The 26,814-nt window shown below is 52.0% G+C and overlaps 9 protein-coding genes across 9 annotated transcripts; 3 read left to right on the plus strand and 6 right to left on the minus strand.

Moving 5' to 3' along the window:
• Positions 1-341: 341 nt before the first annotated feature.
• On the minus strand, positions 342-1,460 carry UHO2_06377 (related to OTU1 ### deubiquitylation enzyme; the record flags this gene model as incomplete). Its single annotated transcript, XM_041556385.1, has 1 exon — positions 342-1,460. One exon carries the CDS (start codon positions 1,458-1,460, stop codon positions 342-344), a length of 1,119 nt encoding a protein of 372 aa, XP_041412319.1.
• Positions 1,461-2,121: 661 nt separating this feature from the next.
• Positions 2,122-4,749, minus strand: UHO2_06378 (uncharacterized protein; the record flags this gene model as incomplete). The annotated part of the gene is made up of 2 exons (XM_041556386.1): positions 2,122-3,813; positions 3,922-4,749. The coding sequence occupies 2 exons, from the start codon at positions 4,747-4,749 to the stop codon at positions 2,122-2,124; spliced, it is 2,520 nt and encodes an 839-aa protein (XP_041412320.1).
• Positions 4,750-8,750: 4,001 nt separating this feature from the next.
• On the plus strand, positions 8,751-10,877 carry UHO2_06379 (uncharacterized protein; the record flags this gene model as incomplete). Its single annotated transcript, XM_041556387.1, has 3 exons — positions 8,751-9,284; positions 9,502-9,943; positions 10,048-10,877. The coding sequence occupies 3 exons, from the start codon at positions 8,751-8,753 to the stop codon at positions 10,875-10,877; spliced, it is 1,806 nt and encodes a 601-aa protein (XP_041412321.1).
• Positions 10,878-11,983: 1,106 nt separating this feature from the next.
• Positions 11,984-14,005, minus strand: UHO2_06380 (uncharacterized protein; the record flags this gene model as incomplete). The annotated part of the gene is made up of 1 exon (XM_041556388.1): positions 11,984-14,005. One exon carries the CDS (start codon positions 14,003-14,005, stop codon positions 11,984-11,986), a length of 2,022 nt encoding a protein of 673 aa, XP_041412322.1.
• A 744-nt stretch (positions 14,006-14,749) lies between these two features.
• On the plus strand, positions 14,750-16,108 carry UHO2_06381 (uncharacterized protein; the record flags this gene model as incomplete). The annotated part of the gene is made up of 1 exon (XM_041556389.1): positions 14,750-16,108. The coding sequence occupies one exon, from the start codon at positions 14,750-14,752 to the stop codon at positions 16,106-16,108; it is 1,359 nt and encodes a 452-aa protein (XP_041412323.1).
• A 290-nt stretch (positions 16,109-16,398) lies between these two features.
• UHO2_06382 (related to LSP1 - primary component of eisosomes) lies at positions 16,399-18,648 on the minus strand (the record flags this gene model as incomplete). The annotated part of the gene is made up of 1 exon (XM_041556390.1): positions 16,399-18,648. One exon carries the CDS (start codon positions 18,646-18,648, stop codon positions 16,399-16,401), a length of 2,250 nt encoding a protein of 749 aa, XP_041412324.1.
• Positions 18,649-19,331: 683 nt separating this feature from the next.
• UHO2_06383 (uncharacterized protein) lies at positions 19,332-20,273 on the plus strand (the record flags this gene model as incomplete). The annotated part of the gene is made up of 1 exon (XM_041556391.1): positions 19,332-20,273. The coding sequence occupies one exon, from the start codon at positions 19,332-19,334 to the stop codon at positions 20,271-20,273; it is 942 nt and encodes a 313-aa protein (XP_041412325.1).
• Positions 20,274-20,430: 157 nt separating this feature from the next.
• On the minus strand, positions 20,431-22,089 carry UHO2_06384 (uncharacterized protein; the record flags this gene model as incomplete). The annotated part of the gene is made up of 1 exon (XM_041556392.1): positions 20,431-22,089. One exon carries the CDS (start codon positions 22,087-22,089, stop codon positions 20,431-20,433), a length of 1,659 nt encoding a protein of 552 aa, XP_041412326.1.
• A 923-nt stretch (positions 22,090-23,012) lies between these two features.
• On the minus strand, positions 23,013-24,521 carry UHO2_06385 (uncharacterized protein; the record flags this gene model as incomplete). The annotated part of the gene is made up of 1 exon (XM_041556393.1): positions 23,013-24,521. One exon carries the CDS (start codon positions 24,519-24,521, stop codon positions 23,013-23,015), a length of 1,509 nt encoding a protein of 502 aa, XP_041412327.1.
• Positions 24,522-26,814: the final 2,293 nt, after the last annotated feature.

Genomic DNA, 26,814 nt, shown 5'->3' on the forward strand with positions numbered 1-26,814 from the left:
GAGTCCCGAGTTCGGTCGTTTGTCAAGGCAGCAACGAGACAGGAGGTAGATGTTCAAGTACCGGCAGATGACGTAGAAGATTCTTTGTGTCGAAAGAAGGCAGGTAGAATCACAGACCCTGAATCGCATTCGATTCAATCGGAGCTGACCAAGAGAAGAGTGACAAAGGGATTGCTGCAGATGGTCGATCCTCAAAGAGTTGAGACAGTCGAGCAGGCCCAGGTAGTGTTTCATTACAGTTCACAATCAGACGCACATTCAGGTCAATCTGTACGAGTCGGATAGATTGTATTCCGCTCATACCTGAGTTTGAAGCAAAGCTTGTGAGCGGGATACTTGCTTTAGACCTCACCAAAATCTCCATGACCAGTGCTCTTCGCATGCTCTACAGCCTCCTTCTCCCCCGTCAGCCCTTTGCCGCACGTCTTGCACTTTAGACTAAAGTTTGCCGTATCCGTATAGTACCTCCTCCTCTTCAACTCCTTCACCAGCTCCTTCGCTGCTTGAAGAATCTCATCTTCCTGCTCCGATATTCCAATTGCTTTCAGATTGGGAAAGATCGTCGTCCCCTCCCCACTTGCCTCGTTCAGCTGCAGTGCGTCGTAGTGGATACCACTATAAATCACAATGCCTCGATTCTCGTACCCCATATCCTCTCCAAACCTGTGCACTGTCCCTGTCGCAACATCAATAGAGTCGATCTCAACCGCAAAGTGCTTCGAAAGGATAGAAAGCTCGATTGCTCCACCCCAGGTCTGAGGCGAAGTAATCTTAGAAATATAGCTCTCTCGTCGCTCGCCAAGGACGATATCGAGGTACGAGTCTGGGTCGGATCGAATGGAAGAGGCTACCGTTTGTCGAAGGTCGCTGCAGGTAGAAGCTGAAAGCTGATGTGAGAAGAGGTAGCCGATGGAGTTGAACAAGCATGAGTTGTCGTCCGGTACTACTTTGAGTGTTAGCGAGCCTGATGATGAGCGGAGAGGGATGGAGACGCTTCCGTCGGCGACTTTGTTCGATGCAGATGTTGAAGAGGATGAAGAGGGAGGTTGTTGGGCAGTAAGGCCGTCTTGTAGAGTTCTGATTCCCAGGCCGGAAGAGCGAGGACCGGTAGCGGTAGAGATGTTTGGCTTGGGGCCGCCCATAGCTCCGAACGACGATGTTGCGCCGTAGGATGCAGAGGATGAAGATGGTGCGGAAGCAGCAGCGGAGGCAGTGCCTGCTCGACGAGCGACGATCACCTGCTCACCCTTCTTGATTCCAATCGCATCTGAGCTTAGCAGTGTTTCAGGAGATGTGGATGTGAGAGAGAGAGCTTTTGGTGGGTAGCCAATCTTGAGCTCTTGGTCGGAGGCTGAAAGGCCGGATTGCTGCTCGATGTAGGTTTGCAGTTCTGAGAGTGTAGTGGAGCAGTCGTCGACCTGGAATGAGGACGTTCCTTGCGGGTGACGAACCCTGATCATTTCGAGACTATTGGACCAAGCAAGGGGAGGATGTGAAGATGAGGAATCGGCAAGCGAGGATCATGGTGGTTACACGAGAACAGGAATCGGCGTGCAAAGTGTTAGATCTTTTAGCTCGGAAGCAAGATGGCGTTGACGCGTCCTTTTAGTTTTGGCCGCAGTCGAGCAGAATTTAACAACCTGAAGAGTGAGCAATTCACCATGTCCAACATGTAGTTCCAGTGAAATCACATGACCGCGTACTCATGCTCTAACATGACCGCAAACTTCGCTCAGCGTCGCCACCATCCGACAACAGCATGCAATCATACGTGTCACCTCATCTATATACGCACACATCAACTGACAATAGAGGCATATATACTTCTGATATTGCTTTGTACTTAGTTCTCTACGAATGCCAACGATTCGCCACTTGCTTTACCGCCCCTGATTGTGCATTCCTCAACAGTTCCGCATGCTTCTCACTATTGCAAGGAACCTTGATCTGATCATGGACATCAACTTCCACATTGCGACAAGCAGTGCGAGGAGACAGTTGCGACATTGCATTGAAAGGGGCCTAAGATGAAAAGTATGGACAGAGCATGCGAATTTCCCTGAGATGAGCCCTTTCTAAAGGCCCCATCGTCTTTGTTGGTTTTCAATCTTCTCCGACTCTTTACGAGCTGGCGCTGTAGTTGGCAACCTTGCCACCCTGCATGGTGACCGAGCCGCGAAGCGTAAGGTCAGACTCACGCGAGCTCTTGCCGACCCAAATCTTGTACTGGCCGTCAACGACGTCGAACTTCTGCTTAACAACGTCCCAAACCGAGAAGTCACGCTTGGTGAGCTTGAAAGTAGCCTGCTTAGCCTGACCGGGCTGTAGGTACTTGACCTTATCGAAACCGCGGAGCTGCTTGATGGGTGCATCAGCAGCCTCAGGGTAGCCAATGTAAAGCTGGGCAGTCTCATGACCCTCTCGTCCGCCGACGTTCTGGACATCAGCAGTGACCTCAACGAGGTACTGGAACAGGCTTCCCGGTCCACCAGGAGCCTTGTCGCCTCCCTGGCTGGCCTTGACCTCGGTGGGAGCGAAGCAGTTATCAGCAGACTTCTGAATCTGGAGGTTCGAGTAGCTGTAATTGGTGTACGAGATACCGTGACCGAAGGGGATGAGAGGCTCGAGACCCATCTTGTCCCATGCACGGTAGTCAATGTAGAGTCCTTCGGTGAAGTCTACCTGAGGGTCGCTGGCCGGGCTGCCGACGATCTTGGGGTAGTGCACCGCGTCTTTGTTGGAGAGGACGGAGTAGGGCATCTTACCGGAGGGGTTGACGTCACCGTAGAGAACACGAGCGAGCGAAGAACCAGACTCCTGACCGGGCAAGTGAGGAAGGACAAGAGCAGTGATGTTAGGGTGGTCGAACCAGTCACTCATGAGAACGGGACCGACGGTGTGCATAACGACGATGGTGTTGTTGCTTTGCGAAGCGACTAGCTTGATGAGCTCATCGCCCTCAGCATCGAGACGGAGATTGTGTCGGTCACTGTCCTCACCAGACCTGGCCTGGACGAAGACGATGGAAGCATCAGCGAGACCAGCGTTCTGCCTAATGAGCTTTCGGTTTTGAGCATCGCCGACATCGTTAAGGTTGCTAAGCACAGCACCGTGGCCCTCCTTAGCAACCTCAGAGATACCAGCAAGAGGGTCGATGAGGTAAGGGAAGAAACCAGCACCGGAACCCCAGCCGACAGCCTGGGTGCCATTCGAAGTAGCATTAGCAGGGCAGAGCTGCGAGCCGAGACCAATCCAGTCCTGGCACGAGTTGATGCCGTAAGGGTTGGCACCAGCGTCACTACCGAAGATAGCAACACGAGCCTTCTTGTTGAGAGGCAGACCGAGGCCAAACTCGGTGCTAGCCTGGGGACCAGCCTTCTTCGAGGGCTTGTTGTATATGAGGGTAACAGCTTCCTCTCCAATCTGCTTGACGATCTTCCAGTGGTCACCCTGGACGTTGCGATGCTCGTTGACGACGGTGCCGTTGTAGATGGTGTTCTGGTAGCCGTCCTTGTAGCTGACAGTGGGGTAACCGTTGTCCTGGCCACGGAGGTACCACTGGGCGAGAAGACGGACGATACCGTCATCGATACGTTCGATCTTGATCTCACCCTCGTTGAGCGAGCGAACGAGGTCCTTCCCGCCAACAAGATTCTTGTAGCCACCGGTCATGCCACCAGGCATAATGACATCAGAACCACCGTTGTAGGTGTTGGAAGTGTTGAAGGCAGCCGACCAGTCCGTGACGACGAAACCCTGGAAGTCAAGCTCCTCCTTGAGGATGGTGTTGAGAACAGCCGAGTTCTCGCAGCCCTGCGTCGAGTTGATTCGGTTGTAGACACACATGATAGCACCAGATCCGGCACGAACGGCGTTCATGAAGGGTCACAGGTAGAGCTCGTGCAAGGTACGGTCATCGACGTTGGCACTGTAGGTAAGGTAGGTGTTGTTGTTGCGGTTGAGGGTGAAGGGGTCCGAGGCGGCGTAAAGCTGACGGTAGGTCTCCTGCTCGTAGGCGAGGAAGTGCTTGGCGGTGGCAATGACACCAGCGGACTGAGTACCAGCAACAGTGTAGTATGAAGCCTCACCGTGGAGGTAAGGGTCAGGACCGAAGCCTTCCCAGTTACGACCCTGAAAGGGACTGCGGCCCAGAGGACCACCAGTAACAGGACCAAGGTGGACGTTGACACCCTTAGCCTTGAACTCGGAACCAAGCGCAGCAGCACGCTGGTAGATCAGGTCACGGTCCCAAGTGGCAGCCGAAGCAACCCCAGAAGGGAAGACGGTGACAAAGTCGGAAGCACGGAAACCGGCAGGACCATCCTGGAAACAGAGCTCAGGAATACCGAAACGGTCGACACGACCAAGAGTACCTTCGCAGCGACCACCAACGATACCAGCAGTGAGGTTGACCTTCTCGTCGAGAGTGAGCTGACCAACGACGCTACGAGCCTTCTCGACGGCCCACTCCCAACCACCGTTACCAGTGACAGGGTGGAAAGGGCTGTTGAGGTCAGCAAACTCAGGACCACCACGGTAGAAGGTGCCGGCAAGGGGAGCAGTTGCCAGGGCAGAGTTGGCATCGGAGCTGATGTTCCAGTTGAGCGATGAGGACTCGGTCTCGTTGATGGCTTCGGCCTGACGAGTGTGGAAGAGCATGTTGAGGTGCTCGAGTGAAGCAGCGTGTGCGGTGAGTGCAGTGGCAGCATAGATGCTGAGCACCAGCATGGACTTGACGCTGGCCTTCATCTTGTTCGTGGGAGCTGCAGTCTTTGATGTCTATCGAGGGGAACGTTCACCCTGGGATCCGGCGGTTCCAAGTTAGCAATCCGATGCCAGCTGCAGAAGATGACAGCAACTGAGTGAGATCGAAAAGTGAAAGAGAAGGAGGAGGAGGTAGAGGAGGGGAGGGGGTGTTCCGATGCGACTTTTTGACAGTTTCGTGTGTTAAGCGGAGTTGTGAACGTACTTATATAAAGCCCGGTCTTGATGGTGTCTGATGATCAAGGTAAGATGAGAATCTCCCCAGTGACGATGTGGGGAAGCAGAAGACCCTTTAGCGATCCGTGAGCTGCTGCGACAAAGAGAAACACCGGTGCAGTAGCGTTGTCTCAGTATGATGGTCTTTCTTTCTTCTACGCAATTGTCTCTGAGCTGGTTGCAAAGCAGAAGACGATGGTCCGTGACCATGTCATCTCAAGCTCAAGGTCACCGGCTGGCCTTGGCATGGTGTAGCCACCAACTTTGTTCGCTTGTATGGATTCGGGGCAACCTTCGCATGTTGCATTGCGAAAAATGGGGGCAGCCGAGACGACCGGCACGGCAATGTAAAGCTAATGCATGCTGCAACATTCTACTTTCCCACCTTCCTGCCTTGGCAGCGAGGTCCTCATCAGGCAGCCACCTCTCAGAAGCGAATATGATCAACAAGCAAGCAAGGTAAGGTAAGCAAGGCTCAACAAGAAAAGTGGCTGTGAACACGAAGCGTTGGTTGTGTGAGCAATCATGCATGTGTTTGCTTTCTTTTGTGGAGGAGCACAAAGACTTGGTATGAGAAGACTCAGCCATTCTGCGTTTACTTCTTTGGCAGAATGGTTGGAGGTTGTACCGGTGACCATGGATGGGATCGCCGGTCAAGATCCCCAAAGGAGAGTAAACACCAGGTTAGCAGCGAAGGCGAGCAAGCGGCAGTCGCGAGAGACGTGTGGGGGAAGGGACAGAGATCTCCGAGTGCGGAAGGAAGACGCCGGGATGGAAGGCAAACACCAAGTCGTCTTTGCGAGGGGAACAGAAAGAGAGGAGTTTGAACCATAGCGCTGTCAGAAGTCATCCTGACACCGCCGGGCACTGGAGTGTGTTCTTTTGTTTCGAGGGAAGGAGAGAAAAAGATCATCTAGAATTGCGGGGCCCACTTTGGTAGACGGATGGACTGCACTCTGCTGTGCTGTTGGTTTGAGCATCAGCAACTCGAGATCCGAGTTGACCGGCGACGTTTGCTGTGGCTGGTTGGAAGCAAAAGCGGCAGCATCGAGCATGATCGTAGCGAGCCTGTGGATTTGCAGCTCGCTTAATCTTTAGCCACTTGGCTCCATCTCGACCTCGCCTTGCTTCCCCCGCCCTTTCTGTTGTTAACTCTTGGAGCTCACAGTCAACAGCCTCAGATCGGTTCTGTTCGCATAGCATGCCAGCTTTCAGTCGATTGATCTTGCTGCGGTCTTCGATACTCTCCGAGTTGGCATGCACTCAGGCGATGCGGCGAAGCGTGAGATCGAGTCGGCAGCCGGTTTGAAGGGTCCGCGACAGCCACAATTGCAGATGGGCTAATGCATATCAAGCATTCTTTTCTGCTATCTAGAGCAGCGCTGTGTTATTGAACGTAATGCTCTTCCCATGCCCTCTTTAGGCTGCAATATTGGGATGCTTGTATGAGCTTCACTGAGTGGCAGCGATGGATGACAGGTGTCATTAAGTCGATCTCATGAAAACTCGCGGGATTTTCTGACTCATAATCTGAGAAATAATTGGGGCATCGAAATTCACGAGTATTTTACTGTGTCTGCTCTGCAGCGACAGACACAGCATGATGTGTCTCTATGACCTCAACCAAGTGGTTGAAACCTTGGACCTATCCCAACTGTGTGACAAAACCCGACGCACGATACTAGAGCAGCTGAACTGTGATGCCAACATTTCAATCTATCACGCTTCCGAGCTAGTACAGCAGAGCAAGAGGACGTCGCCACGCGATGGCAGCATCAGTGTATCTGAAGCCAAAAAGGTGCTGGCTATCCGGACGTGTCTACATTCACCACCGAACAAGCGCTATACGCCCTAGCCGTTGAGCCTGCAGAGAATGAAACAGTCTAGTGGCTTTTGGTATGCACAAAGCTATGGCTGCTCAATTAATCGTCAAGACGGTCGCGACGGACACCGACCAAAGGTAAGTCTCTCCCGCTTCCGCCATGCTTCTTTGTCAGCATACACGGACGAACGGGGGGCCATGAGGGTCTGCAGAACGCCCAGGAAACCTGCAAGACCCTGGGGCCAGAAGGGGTCCCCACACCTTGATGTTTCCGTTGGCACAGTAATACAAGCCACGTTGATAGTCGGGGACCCTTCGGATGGTTTCTTCCCGCTTGCGAGGGGATGTGACGTAGATCAAGAAGCGTTTAGCCCTAGCCTCAATGTCCCGCGTCCCCTTTTCTATACTCGGAGCATAACATAAGCTCAAAGTCTGACAGTAGTGTCAACCTTGCTTCTTCCGAATGTGGCACTCATAGGTGAATTCTGGCTTACGCTGGCTATTGCATCGTTGAGCTGTGCTCTGACCAGGCGCCAAGTGAGACATCGGTCAAACTGATGAGCTCGGGTTTGCACTATGCTGGTACCACCAAACGTGGCTTGTAGACAGACCGGCGACACACACACACACACACACAGAGGCACCACTGCTTTGCTCGTTAGAGATAGTGAGAGTCTGCCATCATGTGGCATCCGTGGAGAAAGCGGAGCGCCGCAAATTGAGAGGGAAAAACAGAAATGAGAAATTGGAGGGAATCACAGGGTTACGTCCATGCTGCTTTGGCTCGATGCGCTTTTCCTCTCGCTAGTTTCATATCACGACAACCAAAAGGTCATCCTCTCACATTGACCAACGTCGCCGTCTCCAAACAGCCCGGCGACCTTCACTCTCACCTTCCCTTTTGGCTCGTATGCTCTGCTTGTCGCGTTGTGCTGTGCAATGCCGTGATGCTGTTGACCAAGAACTCGCATCGTGACCTGCTACTTCTCGGCATTTTCTTGGTTGAACGGCGCCGGTCTCGCTCTCGATCTTGTGTCCAGCAACCCTTTGTCCGGTCAGACCGGTATCCGTGTCTTGCTTGGTCTTGTAAGCTGGTCCGTCCACTCTTGTCGCGATCTGAAGTTGCACACAAACAAACAAGCCTCGCTTTCGATATGATGTGGTGGATGACTTGCCTCCTTTTGGACGTGTGGGTTCAGTTCACTTGCGCGACTGTCGTCTTCCAGATGAAACCTGGCTGTATCAAGGTCTGTCTTGAAGCGCTCTTGATTGTGTGTGTGTGTGTGTGTGTGTGTGTGTGTTACTCGGTGGACCGTCTCTGTCTCGCCGTTGCCGGCCCTTTCTTTCATGATTCATTTTCTTCTTGAACCTTCTCTTTTTACTCAGTCAATGTTTGTTGTGATTCAAGCGACAGCCTGACAACAGTCCCACCTGTGGTCCGCTCCTGTCATAACCTGTCAACACAGCATACGTTCATGTCTACAAGACCAAAGCAAGAACGGCGTTAGGGGAGTGAAGGAAAGGAAAGAGGATTCAGGTTTCAATGGAAGAGAAACTGATTGCAATGCAATGATTTCGTTCGCTTGCTCAGCGTTTTGGTGGGCGTGCTCATGCACTTGTAGGCTCTCTCGCCCTCTCTCGCTCGTCGATACTGCCCAATCATCCTCTTCTTCATCTGCCCCGCATACTGTACAGTACACTCCTACTTTACTTCCAGCTTCATCTCGCTCGTCGCCGTTCACCTCACAGCGAGTGCAAGCGTGCGTGTATAGGGTTTCTTTGACGCCTGTCAGAATGCGACACAGAAAAAGTAGAAATACTTGACAGCCCCACACCTTCGCCCAGTTGTCGTTCATCCCCTGCTGTCGTCCTATCCCCGCCTCCTTCCCCTTTCTGTTGTCCTTCCACCTTCTCCTCAAGAAAGAAAAAAAAGGAAACATCGCCCATCATGCCCGGCGGAGCTACTACTGGTCAGCTCAATCATGTCTCCCAGGCCCTCGCCGACCACCGTCTCTCGATGGTCGGCGCTACTGGTGCCAAGGGTCTCATCAGGAACGCCCGTACCTTTGCCATTGCCGTCTTTGCCTCCATGGGTGGTCTCATCTACGGTTACAACCAGGGCATGTTCGGTCAGATCTTGAGCATGCACTCTTTCACTGAAGCCAGTGGTGTCACTGGTATCCAGAACCCTACCCTCTCCGGTTTCCTCACTGCCATTCTCGAGCTCGGTGCTTGGGTCGGTGTCTTGATGAGCGGTTACGTCTCGGATGCCGTCGGACGTAGGAAGTGTATCGTCTTTGGTGTTGCATGGTTCGTTCTCGGTGTCATCATCCAGGCCTGCACACGCGGCGGCTCCTACAACTACATTCTCGCCGGTCGATCCATCACCGGTGTCGGTATCGGTTCGCTCTCCATGATCCCTCTCTACAACGCCGAGCTTGCTCCTCCTGAGATCCGTGGTTCGCTCGTTGCCCTTCAGCAGGTAAGTTCACAGGTTGAAATTCATCCCAACCCCTTGACAGCTGCGCTTTGGCCCCTTCCCCATCTTTCGTTTGCTCTGCTCCGCAGTGCGCAGAGAACGGATGCTTGGACCTCGTCACGCTCTTGCATTTCATTTATGTCGAACGTTGCTGACAACAACACCATCTTCTCGTCATCGTTTGCCATGTCGTATCGTCTCTTCCTTCTAACCTTCACAGTTTGCTATCATCTTTGGTATCATGACCAGCTACTGGTTGACCTATGGAACCCAGTACATCGGTGGAACCGGCATTGGGCAGAGCCGTGCCGCTTGGTTGGTCCCCACCACCATCCAGCTTGTTCCTGCACTCATCCTTGCCGTCGGTATCCTCTTTCTTCCTGAATCTCCTCGTTGGCTCATCAACGAGGGTCGTGAGAAGGAGGCTCTCACCGTCATTGCCGGCCTTCGTCGTCTTCCCGAGAACGATCTTCTCGTCCAAATGGAGTACCTCGAGGTCAAGGCCCAGAAGCTCTTCGAAGACCGTGTCTCGGTTCACGACCACCCCAACCTCCAGGATGGCTCGCGAAGCAGCAACTTCAAGCTTGGTGTTGTCCAGTACAAGTCTCTCATCGCCAACCCAGCCAACCTTCGCCGAACACTTGTCGCCGTCATCATCATGCGTAAGTTTCCTAGAACCTCAACGGTATCTGAATCTAGCTAAAAAAAAAAAAAAAAAGTATGGAAAGCTGACCTGGTTTCAACTTTATCCTTTATCATCATCAAGTGTTTCAACAATGGACGGGAATCAACTTCATTATTTACTACGCCCCTTTCATCTTCCGACAGATCGGTCTCGATGGTGGCTCCATCTCGCTCCTTGCCTCGGGTGTTGTCGGTATTGTCACGCTTCTGGGCACTGTCCCTGCGGTCCTCTACGTCGACACTTGGGGACGCAAGCCTATCATGATTGGTGGTGCCGTCATCATGAGTATCTGCCACTTTGTCGTCGCCATCATCATTGCTACGTGCCGTGACAACTGGCCTGCCCACAAGGCTGCTGGTTGGGTCGCCTGCTCCTTCATCTGGATCTTCTGCATGACGTTTGGATTCAGTTGGGGACCTTGTGGGTGGATAATAGTGGCTGAGGTCTTCCCTCTCGGTCTTCGTGCCAAAGGTGTCTCGATCGGTAACTCTTCCAACTGGCTCAACAACTTTGCTGTTGCCATGTCTACCCCTGACTTCATCACTGCTGCTCCTTACGGTGTCTTCATCTTCCTCGGCATCATGTGTATCCTTGGTGTTGGCTACATCGTCTTCTTTGTTCCCGAGACCAAGCAAAAGACTCTTGATGAGCTTGACGCTGTCTTTGGTGACAACTCTGGTCGCTCGCAGTGGGAGGCTGGTGTGATGCTCCAGGCCCAGCGCGACATTGGTCTTCTTCGTCTTGCTGGTATCGAGGAGGGAAAGACTGGCGCTGCTCATGCAGACAGCTCTTCGGACCATGTTGACGAGAAGCACCCTGACTCTCACTGGGACACTGATGCCAACAAGGAGGGCACGTCCTCACTTGGACCGCCTAAGTCGCTCAGCAACAGACCCCTCTCCTCTACATAGGAGTTGGAAGATACCCACCTTTTCTCTCACACGTTCTCAAGGGTCTCTAACTAAGCTTTTCCTCGATCATTGGAAATCGCTTGTATGATCCTCCATTGTAACTCAGAGGCTTACAACACCTAAACCTCAACATAACTCTGTGCATAGTTGCGTTGGAGCGCGTGGCAAAGCCGCATCTGAAGAGCTGAGGCAAAAAGAATGAGTAGACCTCCAGCTTGGTCTCGTGGCAGACGTCCTATTTTTGACAAACTGTTTGACGGCTCCTTCTGACCTCACCTGTAAGAATAGGTGAGGATGTGCACAGGAATCGGTCGCTGTTGGACTGAGGGAACACAGTTGTCGCCGAAGCCATGCTCTTACGCCGCACCGGACCTGCTCTGGACTATCGGAGGCGCTCTTGTTGCCGTTCATCCTCATCATCGGTGTCGTTGTAGGCATCGTCGTTGCCAGGAAGAAGGACAGCGAAGACTCTGCCTCCTCGTCCAAGAACAGCAGTGGTAGCTTCCTCTCCGGCGAGCCATCCAAGTTTAAGAAGAACTCGGCCTTGCACAACTGCTTCTGGGGAATGTGCTACGCTCCCTTCACGTCGCAGTATCAGTATGGTTGTGGTGTTGTTCTCGCTTCGGTAGTCGAAGATGTGCAGACCCTCTCGCAGCTCACCAACCGTGTCGGTCTCTACGATGCTGACTGCAACGTCACTGCCTTCATGCTCGATGCCATCCAGCGAACCAAGGTCGACCTCACCATCTATCCTGCTGTCTACCCTCGACTCATCCGACTCTGGAGATACCGCTTGGACCCGACAGGTGGACAACTTCGGCATGGATCACAACGGCCGTGTCTCGATCGGCAATGAGTTCTTACTCAATGGTAACTTGGCCACCAAGCTTTTGGTCTATGTTCAGAGATTCCGCACACTCGCCCTTGCTGCATTGTGTCTGCGCTTGATGGTGATGATGATTTGACAATCCTGCAGGCTCCACTTTGCGCGACGCTGTCTGCGAAGCTGTTCACAGTCCCACATGACAGACATGACAGACAAAAGCAGTCTCTTGCTAACAAAGTTAATTGGAAATGTAGGGAGCGGAGTAAGGCTGTGGTATCATCTATTCATCACCAGGGTTCTTGTACCTCCTCAACGCCCTCCGCCTAGCCTCTGTATGCTCGACAATCGGTTTGGGATATCCGAGCTTTTCGAACTCTGCCTTGCTCAACCTCTTGAATGGATCGTGAATCGCGTTGCCCTTGACTCCTCGCAGCTCGGGAACAAAGTGTCTGATGTAGTCTCCCTGAGGATCGCTCTTCTCGGACTGACTAAGCGGGTTGAAGATTCTGAAGTATGGCTGAGGGTCGGTACCTGTGCTAGCACTCCACTGCCAACCACCGTTGTTGCTGGCAAAGTCCTGGTCGATGAAGTTGAGGGAAAAGTGCCGCTCTCCCTCCCTCCAGTCGTGCAGCAGATGCTTGGTGAGGAACATAGCCGTGATCATACGACCTCGGTTGTGAATGTAGCCTTGCTTTATGCACTGTCGTTGAGCGGCGTCTACGATAGGGTATCCTGTTTTGCCCTCCTTCCAAGCCTGAAGAGTCTTAGGGTCGCTTTCCCACTTGACATGCTCGTATTTGGCTATAAATGCATGACCCATGCAAACTTTCGGCCAAGCGGCTAGAACGTGGCCGTAAAAGTCGCGGAAAGAGATTTCGGTGTTCCACATAGCTGCTCCCGAGTCTCTTCCCACATGCAAGCGACCCTTAGTAAGCTCTTTGGTCCGGCGCAAGCATTCCCGAGCCGACACGAGACCGGCAGCGAGGTATGGCGAGATACGAGATGCGCCGTTCTCGTTCATCAGATTCCTTCCCTCAACATACCTACCGAGACGTGAATCCTTTGCATTGCCTTGGACTTGCTTGGTGCTAGGTTCGTTGGCTGGTCGATCGAGCGCGGTCTCTCCACCTTTACCCCTGATAAAGTTGTCGAGCACTTGACATGGAGCATCATCACTGACCGGCCAAAGCTTGGCCATGTATTCGCGATCCTTGCATTCGAAACCGCGCAGCTCTTTGGGGATGCCGAAACTTTTTCCAAGCTTGTCAAGGTTCAAGAGTCGGCCAAGAGTGGAGTCGATGTGAATGGACTTGTCGTTAGGCTCTGGGTCAGGAGAAGCTTCGATGAGAGACATGTCTTTGGAGATAACATCGGCCCATTTCTTGTTCCAAGGCGAAAAAACGCTGTATGGTCGACCGTCGTTAGTGGCCACTCGACCAGGAGGGAGGACATAGTTATCGTGGAACATGCTAAACGCCACATCTCCTGACTTGCGAGCTTGCTGGACCACACCGAGGTCACGCCAGAGCTCGTCGACCTCATACTCGAAGTTAGCTGTGAGTTGGGAAGCATTCCACTGCTTGCACAGCTCAAGCACCTTTTCGCCTGCCTTTATGCGCTCGCCCTCGTAGGTGTATACGACGAAAGGGATGTTGAGCTTTTCGAATCCAGACTTGAGGCTGGCGAGAGTGCGAAGAACAAAGTCGACCCTTCGTGCGCCTCTGTCGTGTGCCCTGTAGTCTGCGGGAGTGATCATAAACAAAGCGACGAGATTTCCACCTTTGCCTTTCTTCCTGCGGGCAGCAGCGAGGGAGGAAGCATGTGCAAGTGCTCGGTTGTCATGAATGCGTAAATCGTGCATTCTGATCCAGTAAACGACGTTCTTTGCGTCTCCCGTGTCGTTGTGCTTGTTAAGAGCGTGCGATTCAAGTGCAACCTCAAGAACCTGAAGAGCAGTCTTGCCATCCCTGCGACCCTTAGGACAAGGATTGAGGTCAGACCGGTGCCATCCCTCACCAGACTTGGCATAGGCGGAAGCACCGTACTTTTTCTCCACCTCGGGTTCTCCAGCGATGACGGCAGATCGGCAACTGTCTTTGGAGGGAGAGGCAGAGTTGGAGCGGGAAGAAGACTTGTTCTGCTTCTTGGACAGGGGCTTGCAAATTTCACACCCATCCTCGTCAGGATGTTGGGCTAGCTTAGGGTCGGGAAGCATCTCGTCTTGGTCGTGCTGATTGACATTTTCCTTGCCATCAGCTGCCTCAGGGGAGGTTGACTTTTGTTTGCGCTTGGAGGCAACCATTGCGATGCTCGATGTCGAGAAAGACGAGGGGCGAAGGAGACAAGATTTCCGCGGAAGCGCGAGAAGTGAAGCAGGTGCCAAAGGGAACGCCTGTCTAGCTGGTGTTGGAGTAAAAGAGCGTACAAGGGCCAAGAGAGGCAACGCTCGTAGTTGCATAGAAAGCGTCTGTTAGAAGGAGTAAGACCGGATGGACACCGTGTCTAGATGGTGGGTAACCAGCAAAGGGGCGGGGTTCTAGTTCAGTCCATCAGGGAGGCTCAAGTTGCTGTTCAAGCTCAGTTCAGGGACAGAGGTTGATCCACAGCCAAGGTTTGCGCTTACACAATGACGACAGGAAGAAAGAGGGAGAGACCAAAGCAAACTCCGGCTTTGCTAATCTCGACATGCAATAAACGCAGCTGTCAGAAAACGCAAAAAAAACAAAAAAAACAAAAAAAACAAAAAAAAAAAAAAAACAACAACAAACAAACACCACGCGCTTTTGCCGAAAGTGGAGGAACGCGTCAGATCGCCCGATTGACAACACCTCATCGCCGATGAAAAACGGAAAGATCCGGCTCGAACTCGGCTCCGCACGGGACAAGAAAAGCTTTCATTTAACGGTTTCGTGGGCTGTGCTGTTGCTGTTTTCGTCCTGATTATCATCCTTGACACTTTACCTCTACTTGCTCAGGCCTTGGTTCATCTCAAGGCTCTCCTCTTTCTCTCCCCAACACCTCGTCTCTGGAGCAATCGTTTGCAAAGATGGCGACTACTGCAGGCAGCATCAAAGTCTTCTCCGGCACTTCTCATCCGGAGCTTGCCCAGCTCATCGCTAGGCGTCTCGGGCAACCTCTTGGCAAGGCTACCGTCACCCGCAACGAGTCTGGCGAGTCCATCGTTCGCATCGCCGAATCGGTTCGAGAACACGATGTCTACATCATCAACACCTCCTGCGTCTCTCCTACGCCCACCGGTGCAGCGGCATCGCCCAATACATCGCTCATGGAGCTCCTCATCATGATTCACGCCTGTAAGACTGCATCAGCAAAACGAATCACTGCAGTCATCCCACACTTCTTCTACGCTCGTCAGGACAAGAAGGACAAGTCTCGTGCACCCATCACTGCCAAGCTCATCGCCAACATGCTCGAGAATGCAGGTTGTGACCACGTCATTACTATGGACCTCCACGCCTCCCAGATCCAGGGATTCTTCGACGTGCCCGTCGACAATCTCTATGCCGAGCCAGCAGCTTTGCAGTACATCAGAGAGATGGTGGATGTCGACAAAGCTGTGATTGTCTCTCCTGATGCAGGTGGTGCTAAGCGAGCTACTTCGTTAGCTGATCGACTGGAACTCGACTTTGCACTCTTCCACAAGGAGCGCAAGCGCGCTAACGAAGTCTCTCGGATGGTGCTTGTCGGTAACGTGCAAGGTAAGGTGGCTATCCTTGTCGATGACATGGCCGACACTTGCGGTACATTGGAACTCGCTGCACACAAACTCATCGAATACGGCGCAGAACGAGTGCTTGCTATCGTCACACACGGTATTCTCTCCGGCCCTGCGCTCGAACGAATCAGCAAATCGAGACTGGAAAAGCTCATCGTCACTAACACTTTGCCACAAGCTCAAAACCGATCGAAATGCTCCAAGATCGAGGAGATCGACATCTCGCACGTTCTCGCAGAAACTATCAGGAGAAGTCACTACGGCGAGTCGGTCTCGGTTCTTTTCAACCAGATTCCTTACGATACACCTCAGCCGTATCGTCACGAGAACGACGAGGAGTTTTTGGCTGCAGGCGATGCCGGAGGCGCTACGCCTGGCTTTTCGAACGAAGAATTGGCAGGTGCAAGCAGCACAGGAAGCAATAGACTACAAAACAGCCGAGATAGTCGTCAGATAAATCCTTCTTCCAGCAAACAGTTGCCTCCTAGCCCTTACACATTGCCAGATCCTCCACCTGCACAAAATTACTTCGCACAACACACACCCTTCCAAACTCCTATCGCCATCCCATCTATCCCAACATCACCGGATAGGCCGTTGCAAGAAACTCCAAAACCTACTGCGCTCAAGCCGGACTACACTCCTTCGCCACTCGGCCGCAATGTTTGATCTCGCCACCATACGATTGCGTCTAGCCGTCCAGATACGAAGGAAGAGAGTTTCAGTTTGATCTAGCATTTCCATAGCATTCTGGACTCGTTAGTTTGATGTTGTGTGCCTAAGCTGATGATAATGTTGAAGTGGAAGATCTTCGGAGGAACTCAGTTCTCATGACAAGATGGACAAGCGTTTTACAAAAACTGCACCATGATGCTAAACAAGACTCAGAAACATATAATGAAAGGGTATAATCAGGTCTAAATGATACATTGAACATGTGCATCAAATGCCTGAAAAGCCTAAGCGTATCCATAGCCAGGCGGTGGAGGAGCAGCATATTCAGCATACTGACTGGTGATATGTCTCTGCGCCTGAGGATCAGCGTGTGCATTTGACGCAAAAGGTTGTTGTTGATGAGTGTAATCAATACTATTCGTCACAGTTAACCCGTGCTGATGCTGATCAGGTAGGTAGGGAGGAAGCGGGTGTTCACTTGCACTAACATTCAAATCGTTACTGTATCTCCTACCCATCATGTTACCTGGTGTACCTGCAGCAGCAGCTACGCCGAGTGGGTTGGTATGCGAGTTCGAGTTTCGCTTCTGAATGTGCAACGGTTGAACTCCCTCGTTCTCGTTGGGTGGCGTACCGTTGTAAGCACCTGGAGGCGTGGGAGTTGTAAGGCTAGCGTGAAGGTTAGGTGGCATTGGCAGCGCGTTTCCTCCGTAGCCTGCATCGTCGTAAGTTGCTGGAGTGTTCATGTTTGCTTGGGCGGATGCATTGCGTGAGAAACCACGACGGAAGGCTGCTGCTGTGACTTTCTTCCCTTCGACCCCTGCGCCAGTGTTTTGGGGCGAGAGAGCGGCTCCGAGTGCGCCATAGGAGGAAGCACGGTTAGGGTTGGCCTGAGGTGAAGTGGGTCGTCGAACAGCTTCCTGCATAGCACGCGTGGATCCAATCGACTGGAAATAGGCCGAGTCGTCAGTTGCAGCGTAGTTGGTGGGAGAGGCGGCAGATGCTTGTGGCATTGCTGCCGCAGTCGAGCCGTTCAACGGCGTGGCGGTACGGAGGGGCGGCAAAGTGGGAGCACCAAGCATGCCTGTTGGGTTCGACGCAGATGAAGCCTCATGCGGAGCTTGCGGAGCTTGCGGAGCTTGCGAAGCTGAGTAAGCATCGTAAGCATCTGAGTGGTGGCCTTCAGTAGAGGTTCCGCGAGCAGCCAGACCGGTCGGTGCCGCTTCAGTACCGTGTCCGCCCTGAGCGCTCTGGAAATCGGCGCTGTTCCTGTTAGAGCCGTACTGTTGGGCGTGAGGACCTGCTGAACCGTTGTAAGATTGGCTGTTCTGCATCAAAAAGCCACCGTCAGGCTGGTTGGGATCAGCGTGACCAGGAACAGCGTTCAAGTCGGCACCTGCAGTGGCAGCCATGGCGGCAGCTGCAGCTGCTGAGGCAGTGGAAGTGTCATTAGCACCGCCAACACCACGATCGAAACTGGAACGAGCCCATTCGTTGGTTGCAGGGTCGGAGATACCTCCAGCCTGGTCGGCATTGGCTTCGTGAGTCCATTCGGAGCGCGAGGCGTGTGCAGCGTAGATAGGAGTGCGGGCAACATTGTCACCGGTAAGAGCGCGGTTGGAAGGATTGTATCCGGTGTCTGCATTGGCATCTCCGCCGGAGCCGTGCGAAGGCATGTCGTGGTAAGCTTCGCCGTCAGGGTTGGCGTACGAATGTCTGACGTCGCGAGAACTGTTTGCAGTGGTGTCAGCGAGGGTCAAATCGCCGAACCTTGGGATACCGGAGGAAGGACCAGTGGGAGAGAAGCCGACGTCGGCAATGCATCGAGTCGCTTCCTGGAGGAGCGATTCTGTCTTGGCGAAACCGTAGTATTCAGCTCGAGGCATTCCGGGTTGCGTGGGTTGGAGAGGGATCTCTTCCAGCATAAGCTTGGAGATCTCGGCAACAATCGTGAGCTTTTCGGCCATCTCGAGCAAAGCGCCTGACTTGATGCCGAGTGCCTCCTTGACAGTGCGTCTCTTGAAATCAGCAATGGCAGCCTCCTCATTGATGACTTCGATGTGAAGAGTCTCCATCTCTGCTCGCATCTCCTTGAGCTGAGCTGTGACCTTCATGAGCTCCTTGTTCTCGGGACCCATCTTGGCGAGCTTCTTTTCGACCTTGTCGATGTCGGAGCCGAGAGAGCGTTTGCGTCCCTTGAGCTGGGAGAGCGACTCTTCGCGTGTACGGATGGATTTGAAGTGAAGTCGGACGGTGGAAAGATGCGAGTTGAGACGATTCTGCGATGCAGCATAGTGGTCGTACAGCAACGAGACTTTACCGACGACATCGTTGAGATCAGGACCTTGTTCGGAAGACCATGCCTTGATGGACTCTGCGTTCTTCTTAAAGTCGGTAGCAGCTTTGGTGTTGGATTGAATGAAGCTCTTTTCCGAGGTGATTACATCTTGGAGCTGCCTCAGGTCCTGGTTGCCGAGCGCTGGCAGTTTTGAAGTGTGTGCAACGTGTTGTTGCGCCTTCTTGAGAAAGGACATGGTTGTCGAGACGACGCTGGAACTAGCCTAGTTACTGGTGTTGCGATGGTGTGTGCCTATAGATGTATGCAGTTGGATATTCCACAGTTGTAGATGATCGCTGGAGAAGGGGGTATATTGGATCCTTGTCTGGCCTTGATGCGATGGTGGATGTTGGATGGAAAAGTAAAGTGGATGGGAAAGTAAGGTGGATGGAAATGCGATCGTGTAAAGTAGTCGAGCTGAGCTAGACCCTACAGCGGCTGCGGCGATGATGATGATGATGATGATGATGATGGTGATGATGATGCCAAATGGCTCAAGGTTATGGCTGATGGCTGTGCTCTGCTTGTTGTCGCTGTTAGATTTCAGTGTTGCTGTGCCATAAAAAGACGATAAATGACTCCGGGTTAAAATCCGAGAGAGAGCAATGTTAGACCGCAATTGTCTGCACTATCTTGAGGTCTGACGTCACGTGCTGTAGCTAGGTGGCCCGTGCGTTGGCGGCCTGCAACACGCTTTCCCCATATCTGCTTGACTTGAAGACTTGGTCGACTCTCACCATCTCTGTGTTACCCTATCTAAAGGTCCATACACCATCGCAAGTCTGTCGAAAGCCAGAGTCAAAAGAGTTCGTACAGCATCGCAAACACATCGGTACAGGAAACAAGGCATCGATCAAGCATATCCGTACTATCCGCACAATGACCTTGCTCGCCGGTCGAGGTCTGCGAGCAGCAGCAACCGCCACTCGAAGTGTGTCTGCAAAGTCGTTTGCACCCGCTGCTACCGCTCTCGTCTCGTCGCGATCCCTTATTGTTCCCTCTCGACCCGTCCTTGTCGGTCAAGACGGTGAGGGTGCAGCTGCCAACCAGCAATCCGAACAAGATGGTTCACCGCAACCCAAGCAAAGCCTTCTCAAATCCTTGCTCCATGGCTCTGAGAAAGCCAAAGCTGAGGGCGTCACCACCCAGTCTCACTCCAACCAGGTCGCTCGTGGCAAGTACATTCACGAGATCCAGCGACAATCTGTCTCTCCCGCGCATGCCGAAGAATACTGCACGCTTATCCGTGAATACTTGCCAAAGCTCGCCGAAAAGGGTCTCCCTATGCGTCTCACTGGCAGTTGGGAAGTGATCGTCGGTGATCTGGAGACCTTCTATCACATCTGGGAGTACGATGGCTATGCAGGCTACGACAAAGCTGAATCCGCTCTCCGCTCCGACCCGGATTTCCAGGAACTCACTCGTCGTCTCCGACCTCTGCTTTGCAACCGATCCAACTGGCTCACTCAAGAATTCTCCTTCTGGCCTTCTTCCCCACCGGTCACGACAAATGGCCTTTACGAGCTTCGAACATACCATCTCAAGCCAGGACACTTGCTCGAGTGGGAGCAGCACTGGAGACGCGGTCTGGAGGCAAGGAGGCAGTTCGTTGAGCCCATCGGTGCTTGGTTCACTCAAATCGGTGGCTTGCACACTGTTTTCCACATCTGGGAATACCCCAGTCTGGAGGAGAGGAAGAAGACGAGGGATATGGCTTGGAAAGTTGAGACATGGAATGATACTGTCAGTCAGACTGTCAAATTGATCGACAAAATGCACGCTCAGATTATGAGGCCATTGCCTTTCAGTCCGCTCAAGTGATCAGCACCATTGTAGCATTTCTCCGTACAGCACAATGGCATGCAATACCCACAATCCTTGACACTTTTTTTTTTCTCTTTGCATCTCAACGTTGGATAGGTTTGCTTCAATCTCTTTGGTGGAACAGCTTACATCTATAAGAAGATTCACTCTCGGATTAAGCATTGGCAGAGAAGCGAGCCCAAGTCTTGTTCCCTGTTTGTGCAATCAATCTGCAGGTCTGCTCGACGTGCTCCTTCTTCGTCTGTGGGCTGCCTACTACAAATCGAATGCAGAACCCAACTTCAGGAAGACTGGTCTGGGTGAGTACAAACTTATCCGACAGTTCTTGCAGATCTTCCCAGAACGCTTTGTTCAATTCATCCAAATCCACTCCCTTTCCTTGCCCTCCTTGAGGAGGCTTAATTCTAAACACGACCAGCGCCCACCTAGGAGGAGCAACGATTTCGAACAATCCCGAGTGATCTTTCTTGAAGCTATCAACAAACAAGCCTGCAAGAGACATGGTTGTTCGAAGATGCTTTCTGAAGCCTTCTAGACCGAAGCTTCTAAGTACGAACCAGATTTTGAGACTGCGGAATCGACGACCGAGTGAGATCTGAAGGTTGCGAAGATCGAGTACGTTACCTGCATCGCTCTGTTTTGTTTTCAGATAGGCTGGAGTGATAGCGAGAGCTTTGGATAGGTCTCCTCGGTCTTTGAGGAGAAGAGGCGAACAATCGAATTGAACTAGACCCCATTTGTGGAGATTGGTGCTGAAACTGTCAACACCTCCTTCAGGAGAGTTGATTGCATCGAGATGCATTTCCGAACGCAGCTCGGGGAGGGAGAGACAGACACCGGCGTATGCTGCATCGATATGAAGGTATAGAGTTGGGTGTTGACGGACGACGTCGATAAGGGAGGTGAGATTGTCGATAGCTCCTGAAGAGGTTGTGCCGATGGTTGCGATGAGGAGGAAGGGAATGCGACCAGCGCCAGTGTCTTCTGCGATGGCTTCCCTCAGCGTTGATCCGTCGAGCGAGTAGTCTGGAGCTGAAACAGGTAGTGCGCGGAAGTCCAAGCCCAAGCACAAGGCTGCTTTGGCGGCAATGGTGTGCGTCTGTGTAGTGCCGTACATGAGCAGACGAGAGGTCATGTCACCTCTCCAGTTGGCAGGCTTACTTGCTGCATCAGGCGTGGCTTCCTCTCCTGCCTCTGCTGTCGTCTTAGCGTGAGAAGATGTGTCTTGATCCGCATCCAAGCTTTGACCGCTCACTCGCCCGTATCCATTGACTTCATTGGTCGATTCGACAGACTCCTGCTGCTCGCTCAGGATGCGTAGACACTTCTCCCTAGCCCCGATAGCAACTGTCAATGCCACCTCGCTGGCGCTTCCCAAAATGACGCCTCCTCCCTTCCCACTCTTGCTCGTACTCAACCACTCATCGTTCAACCCGAGCATTCTTCCTACCCAATCAACCATGAGAATCTCCAGCTCTGTGACCGAAGGCGAAACGGACCAGTTGAAGCCAGGGTTGCTGATGCTAGCAGCGTAAAGATCCGCAATAGCACCTTCGAAAGTGGCATTGCAGGGAAAGTAGCCGTAAAAGTTGGGGTGCTGCCAATGCGTAATGCCGGGCATGATTATCGTATGATAGTCCGAGTCGATCTTGGAAAATTGTTCGCCTTCTTCGGGTGGAGTAAGAGGGATGTACTCGCACAGAAAGCCAGGAGATACAGCCGAGCAAACCGGAAGGTTGCAGAGCGAAGAATAGTAATCGCAGATCCGATCGACAGCTGCGTAACCGGCTTTGCGGAATGCTTCGATGTCCATTTCTGGCTTCGCATCGGTTTGCAGTGGGAAGCGCTTTGGTGTTGAGCTGAAAGGCACTTCGAGACGGGCTCGATGGAGGAGGTTATATAGGCCTCAACGAGGTTTGCAGACTGAGCACAGCGCTAGAAAAGATTGACGTGGGCTCTGACGATCGAAGCGGAGAAAAGCGCAAGGCAGCGAATCGTCCGAACGAGTTGAACCAAAATATGAGGGATGTTGCTGTGATACTAGTGAGATCCGTGTCCTTGTCTAAAGCGCTATAGCAACGTCGATCAAGTTGCAAGTGATGAGAGCCGTGAAGGTGGCTATGAGCTAGAGTTGCACGCGGCTATGCTTTTCCGGCGAGAAGAAATATTTGCCGAAAGAAGCGATCCGATATGATGATGCATGCTGACATAAGCGCAATCGGCGATCAGATGAGATAGATTTGTCTAGAGATCGGGTGCAACGTAGCCCCCGCTCGTTGTCAAGCTAGGTCATGAAGGAGGATACTCGCACATTCGGCAGGCACCTCATAGTTGTATATATATCAAGCCGAGGACACTAGGTCCTCACTACGTTCTTTAGTCAATTGAGTATATATGTTTCTGTCTTTTAGCAGCAGTGACATCATACTTAGACTCTCCCCGATCGCCAGTATCAGCACCAAGACGTCTTTACTTTCAACAATATTTGCACCCGCCACGATGATGAAGACCGCGGAGAAATGCGAATCCATTCTCACCACTACATCTCGACCTTTGTCCTCGCCTCTGTACCTACGCTCATCACAACGTTGAAAGCGACGATTGCTGTGCTACATCTTGTGATGGATTGCTGATGCAGAGTACAGTACAGTACGATACAAATACAGATGTGTGCGAATAGGTGTAAGGTGTGATTGTGATTGTGATTGTCATTGTTGGTCTTCAACTTCAAGGAGCTCAAATAACGGTGTTGGAGAGCTCAATATGTCTTGGCAGCTTGACGAAAGTGTCACAGCCATGTCCGTATAACGAAACCAGATCGAGCGCTGAGCCATTCTTCCAGTACTCTGCGTAGATCCTTGCCATTGGTAGACCGTAACCCAAACCTGCAAGAGTACCCAAGCCTGACGCTAGACCCATCTTAGCCATCTCTGCTAGCGCGTCTCCACCGGTTCCTCCCACCGCTTGCATCGCATACGGTCCCCCACCAGTCTCTTCTGCATCCTCAAGCTCTGCACTACCTGCCGTTGTGAATGCATAGCTGAACACGTGAGGCAGGTTCTGTGGAGAGATTCCTCCACCCTCATCTCTGATCCGCAGCGAAACGTGATTTGCTGATTGCGCAATGGTGACAATGACAGGTGGCATGGAGCTGAGCGAGATTGATGAGGAGCCATGTTGTTGCGACTTGATGAAATTCTCGGTTGTTGCACGATAGGAATTCTTTAGAAGCTCGGTCATGACATACTCGAGATGTACGGGAACACCGGTGTAGGTGACGTCCAGATCGCCTTCCAATCTCAGCTCCGGCGCGGCACCGAGGGTCCCCTCGCAAAGGTCTTGGACGAATGCTGCACACATGCGGGTCATTCGTGCTGGGCTGAGTTGAGTTTCGATAATGCCTACTGCTGTCGGACTACCATATTGATGGTGGCCTTGACTACTTGTGCCTTCTGGCGGCAGATCAGGGTCTAGTGTGTGATGGTGATGGTGGTGGTGGCCGTCTGCTTCATCTCGGATGTTGTTCGTGGTCTTGGGTCGGACATGGCCGAGCTCGTTGCTCGTCGCCGATAAGGCAAGGTGCTGCTCGGCGATCATACGGATTGCGATACGCGAATGAATAGCCGCATCAAGGAAAGCAGAGATCTGCCTCGCGTCCATGTACTTTCTCGACTCTTGGAAACCTCTTGCAAGTGTCGGAATGTTTTGAGCGTGCGCTGCGACAAGATCCTCGATGACGGCAGTGAAACGCACATTGTCCTCCTGCGTTTGAATCTGACCGAACTTGACGAGCGTTTCGAAACTCGATGCGTACAGTCTGGCTATCCTGGAGATGAATGGATTGCTGCCGACGATAAAAGGGAGCGCCCGGAAGCCTCCAACCCGCCTTGCTAGCCGGATGGGAAGTTGACGATGTGTGTGTTGTGCAGAGAGGAGCAGCTGTTCTGGCGTGAGTGCTTGGCCCGGCTTGCCGCCTTGGGCCATCAGCTGACGAAGGGTAAGTGGTGCAGGCTGAAGTGAGAGGTAGTGTGTGAGAAGGTCGGGTGAAGCGCCAAATGTGGAGAAGGGTGACGGCTCAATCGAGATAGTGTCACTACCGCCGCTGGTGAAGGGTTCTGGTGGTGGATAGTATCGCTTTTCGCCTGCATGCGAGGTAGAAGTAAAATGCCGCAGCTGTGTTGCTGATGCGACGAGAGGTCCGGATGACCGACGAAGCACCCTTGCTCCCGAGCGGAGTGCCAGCATGTTCAGCGAACGTCTGAACTTGCCCGAGATCGTGTGGAGGCGATTGCGGAGAGCGGACCTTGCAGGAGGCGAGACCGTGTGGCAGCGACTGGTCAGGCTATCCAGAAGTCGTGGGGCCGATGACGATGAACCAGTGTCTGGCGTTTCGGAGGCAAGAACCAAGCTGTTGCTGCGAAGAGTGGTGGGCCGGTGGAAGATGACGAGAAGCACGGGTGAAAGAGAGAGTAGCACAGATTCTCTAGAACTTTTGATTCCACTTTACAAGAGTGCCATGTGGGGACGTGCATTTGCCTCTCGTGCGAGTTAAGTTTCAGACTTCGAGGCGCTGCACGTGACATGGCGTGCGCATCTGTTTTCCGCGCTGACCGGCAATCTAACATTGTTTGCTCTATCGTCCGACTGATCCTCATCAGTTGAAGATTACTGGTAAAACGCGACTGTTAGGAGCTACTAGCAATCTCAACTAATCAGGCATATAACAGTTGTTATCTTTTAATTGATGGGTGCTACAATGCAAACATATATATACTTGATTGTTACCCTTAGCCCATACTAGATCATAATGAACTATTCTTCATATCACCCCTGTGTTGTCACCTCCTGAGCATTGCCATCTCCTGAGTGTTATGGTTGAAGTACTTATATGTCCCATATGCATATTGATGCATGTTGACATGCAGCTCTGACTCATCAGTGTCTCGCTTGTGCTCCATGGACCATGTGATTCAGTTTAGGATGCCAACGCATCTTCAACTCCCCCCCTTGATGGCATCATCAACCCTATTAGGCATGCAATCTGAGACATGGCCAAGCCCTTTAAAGGCTTCATGAGGATATCTGCAACATTGTCTGTTGTCCCTATGAAATTGATTTTGACTTCTCCTTCCTGAACATGGTCTCTGATGAAGTGGTACCTTGTGTCAATGTGCTTCAACTTCCAATGCTTGGTGGGGTCTTTGCTTACCTGGATACATCCTTGACTGTCTGTCTGTAATATTGGTGGATGGGCCTCAACTCCCAGGTCCCTGAGAAGGTATGAGAAGAAGAGAGCCTCTCTCGTTGCTTCCGAAGCAGCTACAAATTCGGCCTTGACTGCTGACAATGCTGCACACTTTTGAACATGTGATCTCCAGCTAACTGGGCATCCATACATGTATGTTACTCCTCCTGATGTGCTTCTTTGTCCATTTGTTGGGTCCAATGCCCAATTTGCATCAGTATATGTAACGATTTGCTGTCCCGAGTGTTTGTTTGCTTCATCTCCAAAAAGTAACTTATATTTGCTAGTTTGGTTGAGGTACTTCACCAAATGTAGTGCTGCCTTCCATGCATTGCTCATTGGGCTTGACATGTATCTTGCTAGTGTGCCTACAGTGAATGATATGTTGGGCTGTGCTGTGTTGGATACCCATAAAAGCTGTCCAACTAATTCTTGGTGCTGTTTTGCTACCAATGGGTTGCACTTGTTGCCACCTGTAACACCTGTTAGGCTCTGCATCGGTACCCATGACTTCAGATTGGCTGTTTGTAGCCACTTTCTCACCATAGCCTTAATGTAAGCCATTAGGTCAAGTGTCATTCTTCTCCATATTCTGTCTCGTCCTATCCTTACACCTAAGAACTCCTTCACAGGTCCTTTATCTTCTGTCCCCCATTTTGCCATTATCTCATCCTTAGTGCAGCTTACCTCCATACAACTGGGTGATGTTATGAGCATGTCATCTACATAGGCTGTGATGATTGTCATGCTATCGCCTGTCCCTCTTGAGTATAGGCATGGGGCACTCAGCATGCAATAGAAACCTATCTTTCATAGGTGTGAGTCTAGCTTCATATTCCATTCTCTACCTGATTGCTTTAATCCATATAGGCCTTTCACTAGCTTCAGGGCCTTTCCAGAGGGTACCTTCATTCCAAGCAGTGGCTTTAAGAAGATATTATGATGTAATGTTGAGTTCAGGTATGCCTGTTTGACATCGACACAATCTACTTCCCAGTCTCATATGGTTGCCATGGCTAGAACTCCTCAAATTGACTGGATGGGTGCTACAGGGGCAAAAACTTCTGTGTAATCAATACCCTCTCTTTGAGTGAAGCCCTGCACCACTAACCTTGCTTTGAACTTGGTTGGGATTAGGTTGGCATCTGTCTTTATCTTTAGTACCCAACACATGTCAATGGTGGTCATACCCTTTGGGAGATTGGCAACTTCCCATGTACCCATGGCCTTAAGCCCATCCAGCTCCTTATGCATCACTTCTTCCCAATGTTTCTTATCCTCTCCAGATAGCGC

Source organism: Ustilago hordei, assembly GCF_900519145.1.
Source record: "Ustilago hordei strain Uho2 genome assembly, contig: UHO2_contig_18, whole genome shotgun sequence".
NCBI lineage: Eukaryota > Fungi > Basidiomycota > Ustilaginomycetes > Ustilaginales > Ustilaginaceae > Ustilago > Ustilago hordei.